Source organism: Mobula birostris, chromosome 22 (genome assembly GCF_030028105.1).
Source record: "Mobula birostris isolate sMobBir1 chromosome 22, sMobBir1.hap1, whole genome shotgun sequence".
Taxonomy (NCBI): domain Eukaryota; kingdom Metazoa; phylum Chordata; class Chondrichthyes; order Myliobatiformes; family Myliobatidae; genus Mobula; species Mobula birostris.
Window position 1 is genome coordinate 35,744,379 of NC_092391.1, and position 26,808 is coordinate 35,771,186.

Consider the following 26,808-nt stretch of genomic DNA (forward strand, 5'->3'; position numbering starts at 1 on the left):
GTCTACAAGCAGGGATGCCCGTTTTAATAAATATCATTGTACATAAGTTACATCTTAGGTTAAAGAAAAACATACATACTGTTACCTGTGTGAGATGAGAGTTAAGTGAAATTGTGACTGTTTTACTATATTGCCAAAAGTAATTACAACATCAAAGGAATAAGGCTGTTAAGAGAAATTGGGACAATACTTGTGTGAGACTTCCCGGTTGCTCCATTATAGCCTCTGGGCAATATTGTACATTGCTTTAAAAGTTTTGCAATAGTTGCCTTATACAATTTGAATATTATTTTAATTATAGCTTTGATTTATTTTTAACCAAAGTGATATAGTGACCAAATCTTGACTAATCATTACCAGATTGACTTCTGCTTAAAATTTCATTGTAAACTTCAGGTTTAACATTATCTGCTTTATACACATACAGTTCATGTGACCCACTTGTGACTGGTAATGTTTGTTTTGAACAGCATAGTTAATCTAAATGTATGAGTTTTACAGATCTTTGATCCAACAAATGTGTAAATGGGACAATGGACACAATAGGGGTAAACATGGTCTGCGAGGGGTATACTTATGTTTGTGGACATCCTGGCCTCTACCGATACCAGCACTACAGACTACGGAGCTTACTTTAAATAATCCATTTCTAAACTGTGCTTAAGAACTGGTATAATTTTAATTCTGGCCCTTGTAAAATGCCAACTGTCATTTTTTTTTGATGGCTTTTCCTCTAGAACTGACACTGAAAACTGACTGGAAAACTTAAGTGGATATGTGGAGTGTGCAGGTCAAATAACAGCTGAAGAGGCAGAGCTACCTTCCCTCCTGTTCTGCTCAAGTAGCTGAACCTCTTTGCCTTAACAAAAGCTGCATCCTTGCAGCCAGTGCATTGAATCTTGTTATGCCTTAGCAGTAGCACACGACAATAGACAATTATGGAAACTACATGGGTTTCTCAATTCTTCGGAACTCCGATAAAACATGGTAACTAACTATGAATCTTCTCCTGCTTTTAAATTACTTACTGCAATTGCCATTATAAACAATGTGGCTCATATTAACGGGAAGGATGTAATAACTGGAGGGAACAAATGAGCTGACACCTTTGCTAAAGCAGCAAGAGCAGTTATTTATGGCCACATAGTACTCCAGTGTGATCAGGCTGCCTATACTTTCCAAACTCTTTTGATGAACTCATACAATTACAGCGTGATCCATCAGTAGCTGAAAGGATTTTATGGACTAAAGCACACTATGTGCAAGACTATAAGCGATGATGGGTATAATCAAAAATGAGAAACTTGTGACCAAAGCGAGAAATGTAGCAGTATCTGTTTGCTTTGACAGGGACATAATCCTGAAGTACACTGACTGATGGACCCTTCCCCTGCAACTCACTTGTACATCTCCAAGTGGACTTTTATGCAGTTACCTAAATGTACAGATTGTGATTATGCACTCGCTATTTTGTTTGTTACATCCATGGGTAGAAGTTTATCCAATTCAGTGAAATGATGCTGTAACTGTTGCTAATTTTTATTATGAGAATTTATTCCCAGATTTGGGATCCCTGAGTGATAATGGTCCTCACTCTAAGGGTAAAGTTATATAGGAGCTATCAAAATCCTTATAGTGTAAACATCATTTCACCTGCCTTTACACTGTCAATCATACAGGGCAGAGAGATGAAAGACAGAATGGGGCATTGAAAAACAAGGTAGCTAAATTGTGTTATGAGATTGAGCTAAAGTGGCCAAAGGCACTTCCACTGGCCCTCATGACAATGTGTTGTGCTCCAAACTGTATAACAGCCCTATCTCCATGAGATACCTTTGGGACTTCCCATGCACTTGTCAGTCACCCCTCCCTTTTAATTAAACAGACGGACACCAATATTATGAATAGAAGCATGTTTTAGTATCCTATATCACTAACACAAACTCTAAAGGTTTCCATCAACGGGTACTTAAAGACAAGAAATTCATGCTGGCTGCAGAGTGCCACACTTCTGGTCAGGAGACAGGGTACTGGTGAGGCCCTACTGATGAAAAACCACCTGGAACCTGCTGAGAAGGTCCATTCGAAGTGTTGCTGACCACATATACCACTTTAAATGTCCAAGCAGAGCCAATGTGGCTACACACCTCGGATGTCAAGCCAGCAGTGTCACTGACCTGGTAACAGGTAGTCAGAAGACTGTTGATGATAAGGACTGACGGACTGAACTCTTGATCTTTGCTATTTGCCACATTAATTAATCACTATGCAATGTAAGTTTTGGCTAATCTGTATATCTATTTTACACCTAATCGCAGAAGTATCCCATGATACTCCTAATACTTTTCTTGACCTTAGTTACAAATAACATGTGTCACATACTAACCGGTCAGGTTGTTGGGTGTGGGTGAAGCATGTTATAGTAACTATCAAGGGATGAGTCTAGACTTAAGTAACAGTACGTGCAACGTCAAAACTACTGGTGACCCTCCGAATCCTGTTAATGGTACTTACTGGATATGTGGCTGACAAGCCTATCACTGGCTGCCAAGTGTACCCCTTATAAAATGGGATCTTTAGTCTGAACCAAAGCCATGGTGGGTTTGTTGCTATCTGGCCTATGTAGTACCTTAGATGTACTAGCTTCCCACACTATCTATACCCTACTGTGTATGGCTGCCATCGAAGGGCTGTGGAATGTTTCTGGATTTTAGTGCTCCTGTTCTGGGAACTTGCCAGATTGGCTATGAAAGCATCAACATGGCCTCAGCACTGCTAGAGAAACTGGCTACTAGCACAACTTCAGCACTACAAGACACAAGCAAGGCCATCAGTAATGTTACTACCGAAATGCTGGCAATCAGCACTGTGGCTCCCAAATATGACTAGCACTAGACATTCTGTTGTCAAAGAGAGGTTGTACTTGTGCTAATATTAAGCAGGACTGTTGCACGTATGTCTCTGATATCAACAGCCAACTGTCTTTAATGAAACTGTCATGGAGTTTCAGACATTCTGCACTATTGAAATTCAGTAAGATTTACGTTGTCCTCTACGGGACAAAGAGGAGGGAGTGTGGAAGCTGCTGTGAGGCAAGGAGAGACTTTGGCAGTTGCAACCAAGCAAGACCTTTGAAGTGAGATCATAAGTGAGCTCTCCATATAGACAGCTTCCATTGCCATTTCTTCATCTACTCCTTTAGTTACCTCTTTAGAAATAGCCAAAAGATTTCCATACACAAAACCACGCTGATTATTTCTGATTAGGCCTTGAATATCCAAATGGTGGGAGATCTTGTCCCTCAGAATTCCCTTTAGTAATGCTCCTACAGACGAGATAGACTGCAGCAATGTTTACAAGTGAGGCCTCAGTAGTGCAACTTTTCCAGAAAGGTTTTTTCAAAACATAACATCCATTTAGGTTTTCCTAAAACATAGGGGATGCCAGAGAGAAATAGATAAGAGGACAAGAAGAATATGAAACATACCCAACAACAATGGCTCTATTGTCTTTACTAACTCCAAAATATCATCGACTATCTGCTTGAAGTTTTGATTGACTTTAACACCTCTATTGTGCATGGCCATTCATCTTGTGAATCAGAATCAGGTTTATTATCACTGGCATGTGTCGTGAAATTTGTTAACTTAGCAGCAGCAGCTGAATCCAATACATAATATAGAAGAAGGGAAAAAATAAATAAATAAATAAGTAAATCAATTACAGTATATGTAGACTGAATAGATTAAAAATCATGCAAAAAACAGAAATAACATATATTAAAAAAGTGAGGTAGTGTTCACGAGGTTAACTGTTCATAGAGGAATCGGATGGCAGAGGAGAAGAAGCTGTTCCTGAATCGCTGAGTGTGTGCCTTCAGGCTTCTGCACCTCCCACCTGATGGTAACAATGAGAAAAGGGCATGCCCTGGGTGCTGGGGATCCCTAATAATGGACGCTGCCTTTCTGAGAAGTCCCGGGTCTGCAACTGATAAGCTAGTTCTATGCAAAAACAGCAGTGTTCTGTCCTGACTTCACAACATTTTGGATGAAAATAAAAAGAATACTTGAATTGTAAGAATGTGTGTGCTGTAGTCATATTTATTTTAGTTAATTTATTTTATTGTCGGTGACTGCTTCACCCTAAAATTGGCCTTATTGTGGCAGAAGAGGAGGCCATGAACCAATACCTTCCCTTTCAGGCCTGATGAAGGGTCTTGGCCTGGAACATCAACTGTTTATTCATCTTCCTTGATGCTGCCTGACCTTCTGTGTTCTTCCAGCATTTTTTGCGTGTTACAATAAGCAAACTTGCTGAAGCCATCCACAACCCACAAACACAATCACAAAAGTTAAAGCCTGGATTACCCCCTCACCGTCCAATTAGCAGGAATATTGATAATCTACTGTATACTTAGGTATATTACAGACATACGTGCATAGGAACATTATGTCCTATTAGATTGTTTTGTTATTTCAAAACAGTGCAATTAAAACCAGGGAAAATTTAATATTCAGAGATAGTAGGCTTTCCATCCGAAATGAATGTGGAACCCATGTTAAGTTTTAAAATTTTAAATGGTTTAACTGCTTTCAGACATATAGAGTCCTAGAGAAATGCAACATGGGAAAGTCCCTCTGGCTCAGCTGGTCCATACTGACCATGTGTCCTCCCACTTGTCCCACTTGCCCGTGTTCAGCCCATAACTATCCAGACTCATTCTACGCACCTCCCCCCCCCCGCCCATATAGCTAACCAAATGCCTCTTAAATGTTACATTTCTATACACCTTGACCACTTCCTCTGGCGGCTCATTCCTAGTACTCACTGCCCTCTGTAAAGAAGTTACTTTTCCTATCTCTTTTCAGTATCTGTATCTAGCCTTGTATCTGTATGAACTAGTTTTGGACTCCCTATTCCTGGGCAAAACACTACGGCTGTCAACTTTATTCAAAACCAACTTAATTGCATCCTTGTAAATCTCTCGGCACCCTCTCCAGCTTGATAAGGTCTTTCCTAACTGGATGACCAAAACTGTATACAGCAACAACTTATATAATTGCAACACAATGACTCTCTTCATCACCCTCACTACTTGCACGGCCACTTCTAGTGACCTTTACACTTGTACTTCCAGGTGCCTCTATTCCACAACACTTGTCAGTGCCTTGCCATTTACCGTATCAATCCTACCCTAGTTTGACTGTCCAAAACGCAATCATCTTGCACTCACCTTAATTGAAATCCATTAGCTATTTCTCAGCCCATTTTGCTATCCGACCAAGATCTCTTTGCAATTCATTTTAACCTGCTTCACTTTCACCGAGACTCACTAATTTGCGCTAAGTGCATTCATATTCAAATCATTTACATATATATTGAATGACAGAGGTCCCAAAACTGACCCTGGCACCCCACTGGTCACAGCCTTTGGTCAGAGAATCATCCTTCAATCATCACCCTTTGCTTCCGATTACTGAGACAATTCTGAAACTATTTCATCAGCATCTCCTCAATTCCATGCAGCCCAAGTTCCTAGATCAGCCTGTCACGTGGGGCCTTATCAAAGGCCTTACTGAAGTCTACATAGACAGCTTCCGTTGCCATGGCTTCATCTATACCTTTAGTTACTGCATTAGAAATATTCAAAGCATTTTCATGCACAAAACCACACTGACTATTCCTGATCAGGCTGAGAGCTGACTTACGGCTTCTTCAAGAGATAGCTCAGTACACCAAACCCTACCCACATTACTTGTTGTCAGCAGATTGGCTAATGCTACAAAGATTGTGAATGGAGAGCTTGCCGTTTCAGAAGGCAGAGGTTGAAGCAAGTAAAGGAAAAATCGAGGCAGTTAATGTTGTGTCAGCAGCAGTTAGTGATGAATAGGTCTAGCAATCCCATGGTTAGTGTCCCAGTTCACTTTCTTTGCTAATATCTATGATAAAGTGGTACATAGTTTTTAATAATGGAGGCTGGAAATGTAGTTAGGAGATCAGCTTGATTTACTCAAGAAATCCAGGAAAAGTCATCGCAGAGTAGCTACATTTGTACTCATGATAGAACAGCTGGTTATGGTCCGTGTTCCAACAGGGCTAAGTTATGAAATGCTTTGGAAGAATGAGGGGTGATCTGATTGAAATCTATCAAATGATGAAAGGCCCTGATAGAGTGAGTGTGGAGAGGCTGTTTCCTATGGTGGAGGAGCCTACAGCACCTGAAGATTTTCTTGTGTTTGTAATACAGAGAAAAAAGATTCAGGGATCTTTCCTGTGACTGAGTCCAGAACGTTTATGGCCCGAGGTCAAAAACATTGGTTCACTTATCCTTCCAGTGCAGATCATTGAGCAGGTGAGACCCGTAGTAAATTGTGGACCGCTTCATCCAGCACATCCGCTCTATCCACCAAAAGTGGAACTTCCCAGTGGCCAAACAGTTTAATTCCACTTCCCATTCCCTTTCTGACATGTCAGTCCATGGTTTACTCTTGTGCCAAGATGAGGCCTTCCTCAGGGTGGAGGAGCAACACCTTATATTCCATCTGGGTAGCCTCTAACATGATGGCATGAAGATTGATTTCTCCTTCCAGTAAAAAATTTTTCCTTCCTGCTCCTCTCTTCTTCTATTCCCCTCTCTGGCATCTTACCTCTTCTTACCTGCCTATCATCTCTCGTGGGTCCCCTCCTCCTTCTAATTTTCCAATGTCCATTCTCCTCTCCTGCCAGATTCCTTCTCCTCCAGCCCTTTACCTTTCCTATCCACCTGGCTTCAACTATCACCTTCTAGCTAGTCTCCTTCCTCTACCCCCATCTTTTTATTCTGGCATCTTCCCCCTACCTTTTCGGTCCTGAAGAAGTATCTTAGCCCGAAACATCGACTGTTTATTCATTTCCATAGATGCCGTCTGACCTGCTGAGTTCCTCCAGCATTTTGTGTGTGCTACTTTGGATTTCTGGCATCTGCAGGATATCTTGTGTTTATAATTTTGTGTAACTAATGAATGGATAATCACTTTGTGAGTATTTTGTGATCACTCGGTCAATACTTTGAAAGGAAAGTTTAGCATCTGTGGCACTTAGTGGAACATCAAAAGTGACAGAAGGTATTGGCATGACACAGTTATTGTTGATAATGGAGATAATGAGGAAATATCACAGTCATGTTTGCATGGGAGATTCAGAATTAATTTATAAACTGTACTGTCAATATAACTTCCTGCTCAACGTGCTACGTCTGCATCATGATGTCAGGCCATAAAAGCCTGAGATCCAAAAACATACTTATACCACATTTACAGATCAGTGGGAAGAAATCCATCTTAGAAAATTTTGATGGAAATGGTGTATACTGAGGTCCCAGCCAGCAGTTGTCTTTTGAGGAACATTTTGTTCTGAAAAAGAGCTCAAAGTGTCCTCTGCTGCAGAGTTCTCCAGTTTCCCTGTTCATAAGACCTGACACCACTGATTACGTTGAATTTCATCACTCCATCTTTGGCACCCATAGCTCCCGTCTCAGAAATTGACTGGTACATTTCAGTCAATTGGTATCTCTCATCAAAATTACGGTTTATGTGCGACTCGTGGAATGAGCATAACACGTATCAGATGCAAATCTCTTTTATGTCATGAATCTGTACTTCAAGTCCCTGACTGAAATATACCGGGACAGCTTACCATGCTAACAGTTTTGTAAGGTCGGCCTGCTTACACACTATCTTTCTCTCTCTCTCTCTCTCTCTCCCTTTCACACACACACACATCCCTTATCACATGAACAACTGTGCTTGCTTTACTGTTACAATATTGGAATGATAAAGATTGCATTATTTTGACCAATTTGACACAACCTGCAAAAATTCGATACAACCTGCTTTATAGCCACCTTTATTTACAAAGACAGATGTCTGAATTGCACACTAATGTTTGCAAGCACATAGAGTTATTATAAACTACTCCATTTGAAATCATGTAGAAACTGGTGCTTTAAGGAAACAGTTTGATGCCACGTAAAGAGAATGGAAACAATGAATATGATCGTAGGTTAGTAATTCAACATGCACCCTAGTATCAATAGATTTTTCTTCCATTCACCTTTTTATTTTCACTCTGTCATTTGAAGTCGTAATCTGACAGAATGTCAAAGAAGGCAATGTGTATTATTCTTACTCTACTGAATGACAATATAGGATAAATCACCTTTTAACCAAGGAGAATGACCACTGTCACGGCCATTACTCAACACCATTTTTTTGTATTGGAAAAGATTGTGAGTGAAGTACCTTGATTGCTCCAGTAGAGATCTGGATTTCATGAAGTCTTCGCATGGTCCCATCACGATCAATGAAATATGAAGAGGCTAGCTGATGAAGGGCCTCTACACTCTGACTGGCATTTACTGACTTTCTGTCTAACATGCTTTTGTCCATATACATAGTAAGTGCTTCCTCTCCTGCAAAGAGAGAATAATTAAAACTTTAGCAAAGGTTACCAGCAAAAGAAAAAGAATAATATCGTCATACATATCAATAAACATGGACAGCTCTTCTTCTACACATTAGTACTCTTTGATTCCATGTGATGGCACCATTGTTTTAGCAAATACATTCAATTACAAAACAAATATTTTTATTCAGTTTTAAAAATAATTCTTCTGACAGTACTGCTTGCGGAGTTGATTGTGACAATGGTAAGCCCTCCCTTCAACAATGCATACACCTGTGGAATTTATGTCAGTCAGTAGGAGTAATCTTCAAAGTACTCTTTAACCATTGTAGATACCAGACATGCTGAGATCTTTGTCTGCAATGATAGATGAGCCAGGTAACCTTACAATCATCAGGCTCTTTTCTCAATTAGTTAAGAAACAAGGCAACTTGTAACATGCCACAAGTGAACAAGACATTCTCTGAGTAAGCTTGAAGTAGAGCAATAACACAAATGCCTTCTTACTCTGCAGAAACAACATTAGGTTTCTCTCTGGCTCAGCTGAAATCCAGAAGCACAAACAAGCTTGCATAATTCATAAGCCCATAATATAAAGGGGCACCCCATACATGTTAGCCATGAGGGAATCATTTCGGACACCCAAGTCCCGTTGCATCTCCGATTACTGAATTTCTCAACATTTATAAGACAGTCTACATCTTTATTCTTTCTATGAAAGTACATAATCACACACTTCCCTGTACCGTACTCCATCAGTCACTTCCTGGCCCACTCTCTGCCAACCTACAGTAAGTTAGAAGAGAATTTCGGAGATGGTGACGACAACTCCCTGACCTTTACCATAGCCATGGAGAGGGACAGGAACAAACAATATGGGAAAGCATTTGATTGGGGGAGGGCAAATTATGATGCTATTAGGCAGGAACCTGGGAGCATAAGTTGGGATCGGATGTACTCAGGGAAATGTACAATGGAAATTTTAGGGAACACTTGCATGGGGTTTGGGATAGGATTGTCAGACTGAGGCAAGAAAAAAGTGCTAGGATGAAGGAACAATGGTTGACAAAAGATATGGAATATCTAGTCAAGAGGAAAAAAGAAGCACGTTTAAGCTTTAGGAAACAAGAATCAGGTAGGGCTCTTGAAAGTTACAAGGTGGACAGAAATGAATTAAGAATGGGCTTAGGAGAACCAGAAGGGGCCATGAGAAGATCTTGGTGACAAACAGTAAGGAAAACTGCAAAGCATTCTACATGTATATGAAGAACAAGAGGAAAACTAGAGTGAGGTTAGTACCGATCAGGGATAAAAGAAGAACCATATGCCTGAAGTCACAGGAGATAGGGGAGGTACATAATGAATACTTTGCTTCAGTATTGCCCAGTGAGAACAACCTTGAAGAATGTGAGGTCTGTGTGGAACAGGCTGATATGCTGGAAGAACATGTCAACATTAAGAAAGGTGATGTGCTGGAACTCCTGAGACATATTAGGATAAATATGTCCTTGGGGCCAGACGATATAGCTCAGGTTACCATGATAAGCAAGGGGAAAGATTGTTGCTCCCTCACCAGCCACAGAAGTAGTGCCAGAGGATCTGGGGATGGCAAATATTATTCCTTTGTTCAAGAAAGAAATAAGGATAATCCTGGGAGTTATACACCAGTGCGTCTTACATCAATGGTAGGCAAACTATTGGAGAAGACGCTGAGGGACAGGATTTACAAGGATTTGGAGAAGCACAGTCCAATTAGGCAGAGTCAGCATGGCTTTGTGAGGGGCGACTCATGGCTCATGAGCTTGAATGAATTTTTTCAGGAAGTTTCAAAACATATTGAGAAGGTAGAGCAGTGGATGTGATATATATGGATTTTAGTAAGGCATCTTGACAATGGAAGGCTCATCCATTAAGTCAGGAGGAATGTGATCCAGGGAAATTTGGCTGAGTGGATTCCGAATTGGCTTGCTCACAGAAAGGTGGTAGTAGATGATGGAGCATAATCTGCCAGGAGGTTGGTGACCAGTGCTGTTCCACAAGGAACTTGTCAAAGCTCTCCTGGAAATCCAAGTAAATAACATCTACTGTCAAGCCTGCTTGTTACCTCCTCAAGAAATTCTAGCAGATTTGACAGCCAAGATCTTCCCTTAACAAAACCATACTAACTTCATCTTATTCTATTATATACTGAAATTGCACCCACTCTAAAATCTTACCACTCACTGAGATCAGGATAATAATTTCCTGCCTTCTGTCCTCCCTTTCTTCTTTAAAAGATGTGTCACAGTGCATGTTCTGATTGTGTGTTCAGTGTCTTTCCTGACTTAAAAACTCATACATCCTAACACCTGATGTCAGCTTTTGGAAGGAGCTGTCCAAATAATCATACTCCCCTACCCTTTGCACTATGCAATCAGTAGTGACTTTATTCTTTCAAAATATTTGGATAATCCTTTTTGAAAATCGCTGTTGATTCTGCTTTCACTTCTCTTTCAGTTTGTGTATTCCAAATCATGAAAACTTGCTGAGTATTTTTTTTTAAATCCCCAATTTGGATTTTAATTGGATATTAACCTAAAACTTTGTTCTTTGGTTACTGACACACTTCATGAAATATATTCTGAGCAAGAAAGTAAAGCTATTGCAGGGTTGCTGTCTACCAGTGGTCCAAATGGTAGTGCAATGAAACAATTCCACAGATTGGATATTCAAAGCGACTTTCTTCACCAGATTAATCCTGTTAAAAGAGTTTTAATATATATACTGAGCATGCGCAGGAAGCCAAGACTCAGGTTTGTGGTTTTCTGATTTTCCCTTGCCAGTCTCCATGCACCCATGGTTGAAAAGACCTTCTGCTCAAAATGTAGCACTGGTCCTACTTATTCACAGAAATGTGTTGACTCTTACTACAACTTCCATCAATCTCTGCTAAGAGGCTATGCTGTGACTTATCTAGGTGTCTGAACTGTTCAGTGTAAATGTCACCATTGTAGTATGTACCTCTTCACTTTCCTTGCATGAGTCATTCCATTTCTATGGTCAATCATCATCATCATCAGGTGCTGTGCCCAGTTTTTGCTTTGACTGTCATGGCCCACACACTCCTGCTTCAGGTATTCATTGGTATTCATTTCCAGTTCTCTGGCTGCTGTCTTCATCATCATTTGTCTTTGTCTACCTCTTGCTTTCTTCCCTTTAATCTTTCCCATAATTACCGTGCATTCTAACTCCTCTTTCCTGATCACATGTCCAACGAAGTTATGTTGCCTTTTCATGATCTCATACATTATTTCTCTTTTTGTGTTTGCTCTGTTCATGACATTCTCGTTAGATATTGGCCAGTACACAAGTTTAATGAATAGATTATGCATTTGGAGATTTGTCCAACCTTGCTTAGCCTCAGTAAAAAAAAATACACTTGCTTAAGGTTAGGGTTAGTGGTAGGGTCGGGAGATGGAAATCAGGGGCTGGAAGGGACAGGGAGGGGAGGGACTGTGGGGTGTGACAGTTAGGGTTAGGGATAGGTGTAGGGTTGGGGGATGGAGGTTCAATGGGGACTGACGGGGAACAAGGGGATGTATGGCAGGGAGAAAGTGGGACATGGTGGGGAGAGAGAAGGGGGCCTTGTGGGGGAGGGGGAGGCTAGAGGGAAAGAGAAGGGGATTTGACCAAGAAGGTTATTGTCTGGCCTGCTTGGGGAGCGGTTGTTCTGGAGCATCATATTACTGTACATCTACCCCTGTGAAGGGTTGGGGTGCCACTTGAGTTGGACAGCCTTTGGGGGGCATGGGAGATCTATCATAGAGGAAGTACAGGGCTATACGCAAGTTCAAAGAAGTTATACCTTCCCTGCTTTGCGTAGTTTTTGGTGATCTCTTTTGTATCTGGGTGTGTGGGAGTCTTATTCTGGATTAAATTGATAGGGAATATGTTGTCTTATTCTCAATGCTCTAATTTTATAGCTCCAATCAGTATTTTTAGGCCTAGTTATTAGGCTTAGTTTGGACCTTTTAGGGAGTAGGTATATTTTACAGGCCTAGTTATTAGGCTACATTTAGACCATCTGAGGAAGTAGGTTTGGCATGATCTAATCCATTTTCTCTCTGCTCTTTTTCTTTGAAGGTTTGAGCAGTTCATGTTAGTTTCCAGGCCCATGATCTCCAAAGACTGGATCCCATGCTTCTGAGTCTGTTAACAGGCCTGTTCTGGTCTCCCCTTGCAATATTACTGAGGTGCCTTGTGGACGGACTCCCTTTTGTGTATAATATGGCATTGTTTACACTGAATTGCAGAAACTATGTTCTGCTGTTCACAAGTTATCCTTTGTTCTACCTGGGCCCACTTTCCATAGCTGAGTTGATAATACATTTAATATAGTTGATAATACGTTTGCTCACAATAAAGTTAATAATAAATTTACTTTGAACTTTGAACTTTATGGGAAAGTGGGGAGGAAGGGAATGCATTCTAAATCAGATAGTGCTTTCCTGAGCTAACGATCCAGAATGCTAGTTCAAGTAGCTCAATTCACCTTAAGAAATCTGGATTGTGACCAAAAGTGCTGAGTTACAGTTGACAGAATTCAGATGAGAGTTGCAAATGTTTCTGCATATTGTGAGCATGGGTCAGCACAATGTTATATTGGCATAGGCTCACCTTTTATTGTGTGGATTCTGGTTTTTGGGATAAATCAACCAGGCGACCGTGAATTAATTAGACAAGCAGCAGGAGGCTTGAACTATTTTGATGGTCAGGCCTCATTTTAATGCTTTTGGAACTTGTACATGCTGTTTCCTGTGATGATTGGCAGCTTGTTGGCATACCCAATTTCAAACATTCTGTCCTCTTTACAGTTAAGTGCCTTCCAATTCTTTAAAAAAATTGCCGTGCATTTGACAATTAGATTAAATTCTAAGATTTATGAAAGCTTGAAGAAGTAGATATCACCTATTTCATTGGAATTAAAACATTTAAAGCAAATATCAGTGCTTTTCCAGTGTGCAAATGAAAGGCTGCAAATCATGGCCTTCATATTGACAGGAAATGGTATCAATTTACCATACCCTGTTGAAAGGAAAAGAAGCATGAATCTCCACTTGAAAACTTGCAGATTAGTAAAACATCTAATTCCATTCGCCTACTGTTAGAAGAACATTTATTGTCAGTCTTATGAGCTTTCAGATGATGGAGATCATTGATCTTTTATATTGGTCAGGTGAGCAAGCTCCATTTTGAATCAATGGTACTTAATGGTACTTTAACAAAAATATTGTTTTTGGATGTGATGTTGCTCCTAAGTCACTGTTCTGAAAGTGATAGTGAATAATCTAGATTTCAGATCATTGGAGAGTAAATGTGACAGTCTTATATCCTTTTGCTTTTTTGAATCACTGTTCTTGTATCATCTGGACTTCCAACAGACAACATTAATGTGCTTGGGTAGGTACACCTGCCAAGTGCAAGTGCTTGGGTAATTTAACTGTAAACTTCTATTGGGTGGGGTATGCACAAGATTTCTGGCAAATTTCCCTGAGAATCATTAAAAGATCATCTTTCTTCTTGTTTTGATAGATTATAGAAATCCAATCCATTACACTCACAAAATAATCACAAAGCTAAAGATGTAATTGAAGGTATTCAGGAAAAGAAGCAAATGAGAGCAGAAAGGACCACAGAAAGAATTGCATGCACTGTGATGCTCCGGACCCACTCACCGTCTCCACCAACAAACACTCCTTTTTTCATGGCATCTTCCCAATGCAGCAACAGGAGGAGCAACACTTGCCACTTCATTTTGTACCCTCCCCACCGTCTGGGGCCCGTAAATTCCTTCCAGCTGAAGCAGTGATTCAGTTGCACATCTTTCAATCTACTGTGCTGCATTGGTGCTCATGATGAGGGTAACACTAGAGAAACTAAAAGCAGTTTGGGTTACTGTTTTGTATCGTCCACAGTGAAGATCCTGAGATGACCAGTTATCTTCAGGTTAATTCTCCATACCACTTCCTTTCTGACTTCTCAGTATTTGTCTTGTTTTGCTGTTCCAATGAAGCCCAACAACCTCAAGCAACAGTACCTCATCCAGCATTGAATTCAACAATTTCAGGTAACTGGTCTTTCCAGTTTGTCTGAGAACAAGCTGCTTCTGAAGGGAGATCATAAATCTGTAATGTTAACTCAGTACTTCTCTCTCCACAAATGCTGCCTGAACCGCTGGCTACTTTTAGCACTCTTTTTTTTCATTTCAGTTTACTAGCAGCCATGGTGTTTTATCACTCATCGTTGCAAAATTCATTTTTTGTCCTTTCTTGTTTATCATAAATCTCCCTCCAATAAGTCATATAATAAACAAATAGGCTCCTTGACTTACTGCTGACCATCAGAGTTCATGTTCAAAGTTCAAAATAAATTCATTATTAAAGTATATATACATGTCAGCATATGCATCCCTGAGATTATTTTATTGATTGATTGAGTACAATGTGGAGTAGGCCCTTCCGGTTCTTTGAGTATTCCCCAAATTTAATCCTAGCCTAATCACAGGATAATTTATAACGAACAACTAACCCACCAAACAGTACATCTTTGGACTGTGGAGGCAACCGGAGGCCTGGAGGAAACCCACGTGGTCCATGGGGAGAACGTACAAACTCCTTACAGGCAGTGACAGGAATTGAACCCACATCGCTGATGCTGTAAGGTGTTATGCTAATCATTACGCTACTATGCTGCCCTTTTCCTTGCAGGCATTCACAGCCATATACAAGAAACACAATAGAATCAATTACAGACCGCACCCAACAGGACGGACAAACGGTGTGCAAGTACAAAAAGAAAGAAACAAAGAAATAGTAAAAATAATGAATAAGCAATAAATGTCACCGAATATGAGATTAATCCTTGAAAGTAAGTCCATAGGTTGTGGGAACGGTTCAGTGATAGGGCGAGTGAAGTTGACTGAAGTTATCCCTTCTGGTTAAAGAGCCTAATGGTTGAGGAATACTAACTGTTCCTGAACTTGGTGATGTGGGTCCTAAGGCTCCTGTAAATAAAACCTGTTGCCATGTTTCACCAGCAGCATCAAGCACTTTATTACACTAATCCCATTTAATCTCCCCACAGACACGAGGAAACCTGCAGATGCTGGAATTTCAAGCAACACACATAAAAGTTGCTGGTGAACGCAGCAGGCCAGGCAGCATCTCTAGGAAGAGGTGCAGTCGACGTTTCGGGATGAGACCCTTCGTCAGGACTAACTTAAAGAAGAGATAGTAAGAGATTTGAAAGTGGGAGGGGCAGGGGGTCTCTCTTACTATCTCTTCTTACAGTTAGTCCTGACGAAGGGTCTCGGCCTGAAACGTCAACTGTACCTCTTCCTAGAGATGCTGCCTGGCCTGCTGCGTTCACCAGCAACTTTTATGTGTGTTGTTTTAATCTCCCCACAATCTGCTGTAATTAACAAGAATCCCACAACTCTCTCAGCAGCACTGTCACCATTTGTGTCATTCAGTCATTCAAGCACTCCATCTGATCATAGACATTCCAACTGTTCCCCCCATTTCGCTCCTCTGCAGCAGCTTCAATATAAGAGGAGCAGGAATCTCAAAATTCTCCCTCCATCCAAGACACTGGGTGATCTGCAACAGGCCATATCACCTTTTCTTTGCCAGTTGCCCATCAGACTAAATTCTTTAACATTTATCTGTTTTATCTTCAAATACCACCATGAATACAGACTTCACAACCTACTGCAGTACAAACTTCCAGATGTTCACAATCTTCTGTGAGAAAATGTTCCACTTCCAACTTTTCCTAATTATGATTCAAAGATTACTGACCTGAAAAATAAACCCCATTGGTTTCTGTCCAGTGCAGCCTAATTTGTCAAGTATTTCCGACATTTTGTAGTCATTTCACATTTCGAGCATTAAAAATTTTATTTTTGCTTTTGGGATATAGTTTTGGTACAGAAAAAGATGCTCACAATGGAGAGTTCAGCAAAGGTTCCGTAGGTTCGTTATGGGATTAAGGACTGATATATGTAGAAAGGGTGAGAGTAGGACTAATACTAATTGAAATTTAGAAGAATAGGAAGTAATTGGCAATTGGTTTGTTCAGTAACATATACGAGATATGAAAAAAGCTTTGTTTTATCTTCTATTCTGAAAGACCATTCCAAATATAAATACATCATGACAGTACAAAAGGAAAAACATTATCAGAAATCAGAATCTATTGTTACACTACACAGGCAGTGTAGTGCAGGCAGATAAATACGGTGCAAGGGGAATGACCAGATAGACTGAGAGATCAAGAGTTTATCACAATCAAAAGAAAATGTGCAGATGCTGGACATCCAAGCAACACACACAAAATGCTGGAGGAACTAAGATGGCCAGGCAGCTTTTATGGAAAAGAGTATAGTCAACGTTTCGGGCTCAGACCCTTCATCAGGACTGGAGAAAAAGAAAGACAAGGAGTCAGATTTAGAAGGTGGGAGGAAGGAAGGCAGAAAGACAAGGTGATAGGTGAAACTGGGAAGGGTGAAGTAAAGAGCTGAGAAGTTGATTGGTGAAAGAGACACAGGGCTGTAGAGGAGGGAATCTAGTAAGAGAGGACAGAAGGCCATGGAAGAAAGAAAAGGGGGAGGAGCACCAGAGGGAGGTGATGGCCAGGTAAGGAGATAGGGCAAGAGATGGAAAAGGGGATGGGAATGGTGAAGGGGGGGGAGGGTGACATTACTGGGAGTTTGAGAAATCGATGTTCATGCCATCAGGTTGGAGGCTACCCAAATGGAACATAGGGTGTTGCTCCTCCAACCTGAATGTGGCCTCATCGCAACAGAAGAGGCCGTGGACTGCCATGTTGGAATGGGAATGGGAAGTGGAATTGAAATAGGTCGCCACTGGGAGATTCCACTTTTTCTAGCGGACGGAGTGTAGGTGCTCAGCGGTGGTCTCTCAACCTGCATTGGGTCTCACCCATATTCAGGAGGCCACACCAGGAGCACTGGATACAGTAGGTGACCCCAAAAGACTCACAGAGAAGTGTTGTCTCACCTGGAAGGACGTTTTGGGTCCTGAATAGGAGTGAAGGAGATGGTGCAGGGGCAGGTGTAAGCACCTACACAGCAGGTGATCAAGAGTTTATCTTTATTGTGCAAGAGGTGCAAGAACAAAAGAAAATCTACAGGTGCTGGAAATGAAAGTAACACACCGCAAAATGATGGAAAAACTTGAACGGTCTTGACCTGAAATGTCGACATTTACGCATTTCCATAGAACCTGCCTGGCCTGCTTAGTTCCTCTGGCATTTTGTGTGTGTCCATTCAAGAGTCTGCTAAGAGTGTTATAGAAGCTGTTTTAGAACCTGATGGCGTGTGCTTTCAAGCTTATGTATTTTCTGCCTGACGGGAGGGGGGAGAAGAGAAAATCACCAAGGTGTGAAGGGTCTCTTATTACGTTGGTTGCTTTCTCAATGCAGAGGGAAGTGTAGAGAGTCATTGAAGGGGAGGCCGGTTTTCATGATGCACGGAGAACTGTTCACAACTCTCTGCAATTTCTTGCCTCCTTGACCACAGCATTTGCCATGTCAAGCTGTGAAGCACCCAGATATGATGCTTTCTATGTTGCATCTGTAAAAAATTATGAGGATCATCAGAGACTTGCTGAACTTCCTTAACCTTCTGAGGAAGTACATGTACTGCGGCGTTTTCTTGGCTATAGCATCAACGTGATCTTATTGCTCCATGTAAGAGTCTGAAGAAGCATGAAACAGTGTACACCAGGCACAGGTTTTCTCTGATCTGATCTGCTATCTGTGTGGAGTTTCAATGTTTTACCTGTGACCATACCGGTACTCTCCAGGTCTTCCAGATCCCCATCACATCCCAAAGACATGTTGGTTAATGTTAATTTGCTACTGTAAATTAATCCTGGTATGTAAATGAGTTGTAGAATCCTTTGAGGAGTTGATAGCAATGTGGGGAGAATATAATTGGATTAATGTATTATTAGTATAAATTGGTAGTCCATGTTTAGTGAAACTTTGTGGGCAAAAGGGCTTGTATATGACTTCATGACTCCATAGCAATGTACACCTATTTAAGATAGAGATGAAGAGGGGTTTGTTCATTGAGAGAGTTGTGAATCTTTCAAATTATTTATCCCAGAGATATGTAGAGGCAAGATTACTAAATCCATTCTAGACTGAGTTTTACAGAATTTTGGTCCATGTGGGAGCCAAGAAATATAGTAAAGAGGCATAAAAGAACAGCCAAGGCCAAGGTCAGATAGCCATTAATTTACAACAGTGGAGAAGTTTAAAAGAACATAAGGGCTGTTATGCCCTTTAGAACAGGACCCTTATGACCCTTATGCCAGAAGAACCAAAGGATTTTGATGTTATTGTGCTTTGTCCTGACAGAAAATGGAGGGGTTAAGTTTTCTCTTCCTCTTTCTAACATGCTGAATGCTGTCATCATTTCCAATGTTTCTAGAGTTCCAGTATCTGTAGTATTTGGTGTTTTAGGTGTCAGGCATGGAAGAAATACAGGAAAACTGTATACTGAAAGAGCAAAATCCCTTGCAATTATACACTTTACTATTTCTCTGCTTCACCTGAGATTCCTTGAGGCAATGAAAAGACTACAAGACTATAAATTTGAAATAAAAATAGAAGCAGGAAGTGCTGAAAATACCTTGCAGATCTGGAAGGATCTGTGGAGAGAGCAAAGATGACCTTACATCAGAACTGGCCAACTATTCAAAGTTTTTAACACACACACACACACACACAATCCAAAATGTTTGGCTTTGTGGTGCCTTCTGTAGTAATGGGGATGTGCAAATGTGTACATGTTGTTCATATACTGTATTTAAGGTAGATATTTCTGTTTATTTTGTAATATGATTGTAACTACATTGTGGGGTGCATCACATTCTAATTCACGTGGTCCTAATTTAAATTTAAGGGTAATTAAGATGGGATGTCCTGATGCCTTGAAAAGTGGGATGGATTGCTCTCAGTGGAGGGGGGAGTCGGGGGCGGAGAGAAGGAGAGAGAGGTGGAGAGGGATGGGGAGAGGGAGGGATATATATCGAACTGCCGACAGTTCACACTGGACAAAGTATGGAGCTATTATTGTGTGTTCCTGGTAGGTACCTTTTTGTAAATATAGCCAGTTTTCTTTTTGCTAATTTTCAAAGGTTTGTTTATTTGATGTGCTGAATAACCACCCTTGCGTTTAAGTGCTAAGCGGCTCCAGTCATCTTTTCTTTGGTCACAGTCTATATATCGTAACAAACTGACAAGCCTATATGTAATCTATGGCTCCTTTTAATTTTGCAGGTTTTTTTGAAATGGGTGATTTTTACCACCTGCTGAGAACGGAATCCTCCATGAGTGAATGGAAAATGGGATTAGCCACATTACCGCTATCCAATTTGGCAGCACTGGCATTAAAGCGCACATAATTAAACGGATTGAAAATGCGGGCCAGATCAATCATGGTAAATCTTAAGGGAGTTTTACCATAATTGGCCAACTACAGATGTTCATAGAGACTAAATCTGACTTTTCCCTCTGTATCGATCACTATTATAATTTTTTTTCTTTATTGAACAGCTTTAGGGAAATTTTCGACCAGAGCAAAAATGAACTCAATCCGACTTGCCAATCACAGAATTTTTTGTCAAGATCAGTGAATTTACGGTTGACTTGTCACATAGTTTTATTATTCAAAATGCTTTATAAATAAGAATAAAAATACAGTGGATGGGTAGAACTATGGAACAGAAATGATTTTATATCACAATTCAAATGGTAATGGTCCATGAGTTATTTGAATTATCTGATGCAAAGATTTCACTCTTACCTATTACTCAGTATATAGGAATGACTTTGGATAAACAGAGGGAAACTGATCATGAATTTTTAATGGATATAAACGATAATGGCAAGCATCACTCTGCCTGTCTCAAGGTTTGCAAATCTGTATGCAGTAAGAAGAAATGGCACTAAATAAAATGAGTGCAAGCTCATTGGTGTCAATATCATCTCTATATGACAGGCATAATTTCATCCACATGAAACACTGTCCTAGGAAAGCAGTATCCATTGTCTGAGATCCCCATCCAGGCCATGTTCTCTTTACTATTGCTATCAGGTGGAAGGTGCAAGAGCCTCAGGACTCATACCACCAAGTTCAAGAACAGTTTCTACCCCTAAACAATCAGGTTCTTAAATAAAAGGGGATAATTACACTCACTTCCCCCATAACTGAAATTTTCCCACAATCAATGATCTCACTTTAAGGACTCTTTATCTCATTATCTCATGTTCTCATTATTCATTACTATTTATTTATAATTGCATTTGCATAGTTTGTTGTCTTCTGCCCTCTGGTTGATCTCTCATTGATCCTGTTATAGTTACTATTCTACAGATTTGCTGAGTATGCCCACAGGAAAATGAATCTCAGGATTGTAGATGGTGACATATATGTACTTTGATAATTTACTTTGAACTTTAATGATGCTTCCTTCCCTATTGATTCAGTTCATAATCCAAAATTGCAATTCAGCAGGAGCTTAGAATCTATTTGCCACTTCCCTGAATGACTCGCTGAGTATAAACATGGAGCCACCAGGGCGAGGTCGAAGGCGCTCGGCAGAGGATGGCGCTCGGGAGGCTGTATCGGAGAGGCTGGTCGGAAGCTTCAAGTTTTCGGACAGATGGACTCAGTGTCAGCTGTGGTCGGCTGCTTCCAAGGCATCGGCAAGTTAACGGTGTCTGGAGGTTTATGGCAGGGAGTTTCTCCTTTTTGCCGCCTGCTATCGGGGACTCGGGAGTCGATCGACTCGGGGACTTTTGATACTTTATTTACCGTGCCCATGGTTTGTTCTTCATCAAATTATGGTATTGCTTTGCACTGCTGTAACTATATGTTATAATTATGTGGTTCTGTCAGTGTTAGTCTTTGGTTTGTCCTGTTTTCTGTGATAATCACTCCGGAGAAACATTGTATAATTTCTTAATGCATGTATGCATTTCTAAATGACAAATAAAGAGGACTGAGTGTTCTCATAATCTAAACCAAAGCACATGAGGTCCTCAGTTCCATTTCTGACCTTTGATGAGTTAGATGAATGATCAAAACACACATTGGATGGGTTCTAAAAGACCAAAATATCTGAGGGGTTTGCAGCACCAGTGCCACCCTTTATAAACTACTGAGGAGAATTTCAGTGCGGAAGTGGTTAGTTTTCAAACTCAGCACAGATGAAGCCAATAAAATGGGATTTTGTCTCTCTTTTCAGGTGCCCTGATGCATTCATGGTTGGTGAGTCCTACTTCCACTGAGCAAGGCAGGTGGGAAAATGTTTTTTAAGTATCTGCAAGTACGAATTGTATGCAGCTCCTGTCACCAGTCTCTAATAAAGACATGACTGTCTGATGGTTGGGTTGAGTTGTTCTCCAATCTTGCCAACCATCAACCACCTGAGCTACACATTTCCCAAATTATTTCCAAGGTGTGACTATGCTGTAGAGGGAAGATGGATGTTGTCTGGAATGGAGCAATCTGTTAGAACAAGAAACTGGCTTTTGTTTTCCCTGGAGTGGAAGAAGGCTGAGGGATGTCCTGATGGAGGTATATGAAAATTATGAGCAAGATAGATGGGTAGATAGACAGAATCTTTCTCCAATGGAGAAAATATATAAGACAAGAGGGTATAGGTTTGAGGGAAAGGTAGGCTTACAGGGGCTCCTTTCAAACAGGAGGTGGAACACACTGTCTGAAAAGGTAGTGGAGGCAGATACTCCCAAGTACTTGAATCACCAAGGGGCTATAGACCCAAAGCAGGTAAATGGGACTAGTGCAGGTAGGTGCAATGGGTGACAGATGTAGGTATGGAGGTGCCAATGCACAGGATTGAAAAAAGCTGCAGAGGGTTGTAAACTCAGCCAGCTGTATCATGGGCACGAGGCCACCCACTATCGAAGACATTTTCAATAGGTGATGAATTCAACTTCTATATTAAGGACAACCATCACCCAGGACATTCCCTCTTCTTATCGCTGCCATCAAGGAGCTTGAAAAATCACACTCAATATTTTAGGAACAACCTCTGTCCTTCCACCATTAGTTTTCTGAATTGACAATGAAACCATAAACACTATCTCACTAATTTTGTTCTCTTTTTGCAGTAATGTATTTCTTATTGTAATTTATCACATTTTTTGTGCATCACTATGTCCTGCTGCCGCAAAACAAAAGATTTCAAGACATATGTTAGTGATAATAAACCTGATTCTGATTTTGATTTTGAAAAGAGTGATAAACGTCCCTTACCACTGATAACCTACACCTAAATGTAATCTAAATGTTGCTGCATGTGTGCATTAGATGCCTTATTTCAAAGTTCAAAATGAACTTATTATCAAAGTAGATATATGTCACCATCTTTTCTTGTGGGCATACTCAGCAAGTCTATAGAATAGTAACTATAACAGGATCAATGAAAGATCAACCAGGGCGCAGAAGGCAACAAACTGTGCAAATGCAAATATAAATAAATGGCCATAAATAACGAGAACATGAGATAATGAGATAAAGAGACCTTAAAGTGGGATCATTGATTGAGGGAAGATTTCAATGATGGGGCAAGTAAGGGAAGTTATCCCCTTTTATTCAAGAGCCTGATGATGGCTGAGGGGTAGAAACTGTTCTTGAACATGGTGGTGCGAGTCCTCAGGCTCTTACACTCTCTATCTGATGGCTGTAATAAGAAGAGAGCATGACGTCGGTGGTGAGGATCTCCGATGATGGATGCTGCTTTCCTATGACAACATTTCATGTAGATGTGCTCAATGGCTGGGAGGGCTTTACCTGTGATGTACTGGGCTGACCCTACTACCTTCAATTGGATTTTCCATTCAAAGGCATTGCTGAGGAATTCAAACAGTAAGTTGCAACATTTGCAACAACATGACCAAGCATTCTATTTACTGAATATGTATTTATTTAGCAATCATACTCATAAGACACAATACAAAACATTTGTTAATCTCTGCTGCGTGTGTGATTTGCAACTTGAATGTGAGCAGACCTCCAGTGTACGAACACTGACAGGTAACACATGAGTAAGACTGAGAGGGAGAAAAGACAAAGGAGCTGCTGCTTATTTTGTTGTCAGAGTTAAATACCAAACAATTAATGTTTTCAGAGGAGTTCAAGTTTGTTCTCTTATTACCTATTGTGTCAAGTAACGGAAATGCCATGATTGGTGTTAGCCTGCCTTCCTACTAAGTATCGTTAAATATCCCTTCTCCTACTGTAAGTTTGCCAGCGTCACCCACGCTAATGGTTTAATTACAAGTTATTGGAAACTGTGCATATTAAAGAAAGCCATTTTTGAGGCAACTTGCCACATTTTACTTTCCTATATGAACCAATTATTAATGACTTGATTGAAATACAAGCGACACAAATGTTGTCAACGTTGATGCACAATTCCATGTTTCTATGTTTAGCTGCTACAGTCGCAGAGTGTCGTGTCACATGAAGCAGGCTACTAATTTGTAGAATGTGGGATGACTGCTTATTCATGCAAATGAAAGTTGTTATATTTAGAATTTACAGGCGCACATGAGTAAGACTGCTCATGCTGTTGCTGGATTTGAACCCTGATCAACAGTTCAGTATTAACTTAAGGTCAAGGCCAAAAGAGCCAAGGGTGAGATGCGGATAATTTTATTTACAGAACCAACTGGATGTCACAATGGTGTAGCTAGTAGAATAACAACCTGACCTCCAGTGTTTTTTGCATCGAGTTTGTGTATTCTTCCTAAAACTGCACGGATTTCCTCTGAGCTCATTCCAAAGGTGTTCAAATCGATGGGTTAAGTGACTGCTATATATAGCCTCTAATCAATAGGTGGGTAGAAAAGTCTCGGGGGAGTGGACAGGAATAATGTGCGAATAAGGGATTAAGTCAGTATTAGGCAGGGGTTGGAGAGAATATATCTGGAGCAGCAGATAATGAGCAGGTCCATACCTGACGTGGGAGTTTCTTGAAAGCCAGTTGGTCAGAATCCAGCACCAACATGACCATGTCAGGGAAAAAAAGACGAGATGGACAAAGTTTAGAAACATTAAATGACAGGAGATACTGCAAATTTAGTCAAAAACGGTAAGCATATGTAAGGTTTAGAAAGGTGAGAAATTGGACAAGGCCTTGAAGGAAGCAGGTAGGAATTTAAAAAGGAAATCAAGAAGGACTAAGAAGGGCCATGAAAGGTTTTTGGTGAGTCGGGTTAAAGAAAATACTAAAGCATTTTATACATGCTTTAAGTACAAGAGGGTAAATAGGAAGAGGGTCAGAACACTGAAAGGCAAAGTAGGCAATTTATACCTGCACCCAGAGAAAGTGGGCAAGATACTTCTGGTCTTAAGGTTTTATACCAACTGAGTACTGTGGAGTCTGGTTAATTAGGACACATCAGTTGTGGCCGAAATAAATGGCTGCTCCAATTATCCGACGAAGTCCATGGATATAGTTAAAAAGGTATAAAAAAGACCAACGGCCCTTTAACTGAGTAAGAAATTACGTAATTAAATAAAATACAGAACAAACTAGAACACTGCCAATATTATTACAGTACTATAAAGCTGTGTTATTAGTCCTAATGGTTATTGGCAGAGGAATTCATCAAGTGTATGCTGGCATATTACTCGATTGACAAATTTATCCCCTTAAAGCATAAGGTTTAACACTTTTCCTAATAACTAACAATTTCTTTTTATCCTGATATACTTGATCAACACAACACAGTTATGTGATCCATTGCCTTCTTTGAACCTGATAGTGTTACTTATTTGTAACAAAGGGAGCGTCAGTCACTGCATAATTAAAAAAAGGCCCATTTCATCAGCACTATAGATATCATCTGCACAACATTTTGAAGAAACTTAGGAAAGTTTTGTAGATTTCTATGTTTCTCACTTACAGCATCAGTAATACCTTTCTTGCCATGTGTTTTCTTGAACTTAATGTGGTGTCTACGTTACTACCAACCATCTGTTGCCGTAAAATCTTCATGACCCAGCTTCTGAACTGGCTTCTCTGACTTGTCTTTTAACATTGGTCCACCGACATGCACACCTGATCCAGTTACAATGAAAAACCAGTTGAGGGCCTCTTCAACGTCTGAATGCTAACCTTCATGCTTTCGTTTTTTTTTCGTAAACACTAGGAATTCTGCAGACGCTGGAAATTCAAGCAACACACATCAAAGTTGCTGGTGAACACAGCAGGCCAGGCAGCATCTCTAGGAAGAGGTACAGTCGACGTTTCGGGCCGGACTCATGTCCTGACGAAGAGTCTCGACCCGAACTGTTGACTGTACCTCTTCCTAGAGATGCTGCCTGGCCTGCTGCGTTCACCAGCACCTTTGATGTGTGTTGCTTTCGTTTTTGGGATGTTCCCTGTGGTCTCTCGCATAATGCTCATTCTTTTCACAGTTTATCAGGCTGATGTATCAAGCATGCAGTTGGAGATTATGGCACTCTAGTTATCTCGGCCAGCTAACGAAGAGTGGTGTTAGGCAGATGGCTTTTAATTTGATTTGTTAGGGTATCCTTTTTGGCTTTTGTCAAATCGTTTTGTGGTAAGGGTCTCAAAAATGTTTGAATCAAAATTTAAAAAAAAATATTTATGGCTTTTTGAATTGGTGTCCATCGGCTCAAATGGATAACATAACACTAACCCATGCAACTGATGCCACTGTTGGCTCTAGGCATGGTATAGTGTCTAACGGCCACACAAGTGCATGAGTAACAGTCTCCTGCGCCAAATAAGCGGCATAATGTCCCAAATAAATGAAGTGAGGCCCAGCTAGTTTCTTGATTTGTTTGTCTTCTTTAAGACTTGTCCCAAATAAATGGCAGTCCCAATTAACCAAAAGCCCAATTAACTGGAATCCACTGTACTTTGCATATCTGTCAAGAGGGTGATAAGGTATGTTGACCTGAAACATAAGGAGGTATTGGAATCCTGAAGAGTATGAAAATAGGTAAACCTCAGACCTTGATGGCATATATTCATGGGTACTGAAAGAGACAGGAAAGATTTTTACAGAGATCCTTGCATCCTCTTTAGTCACAAGCAAGATCACAGAGGACTAGCAGATAGCTAATGTTTTTCCTTCGTTTAAAAAAGGTAATAGAGACAAACCAGGCGTTTGTAGGCCAGAGAGTCTTATATCACTGGTTAGGGAATTATTAGAGAAGATTCTTAGCGATAGGCTCTACTAACATCTGGAAAAGCATCGACTTATTAGGGATAGTCATCATGGTTTTGTGTG

General features: G+C 40.5%; 1 protein-coding gene across 1 annotated transcript in view; it reads right to left on the reverse strand.

Annotated features, from left to right (window-relative positions):
* Nucleotides 1-26,808, reverse strand: part of brinp1 (bone morphogenetic protein/retinoic acid inducible neural-specific 1) — a 283,823-nt gene that overhangs the window by 93,751 nt on the left and 163,264 nt on the right. The window contains exon 3 of the mRNA XM_072240025.1: nt 8,280-8,449. Within this exon, the coding sequence (XP_072096126.1) occupies nt 8,280-8,449 (170 nt within the window). The remainder of the gene's footprint in view (nt 1-8,279; nt 8,450-26,808) is intronic.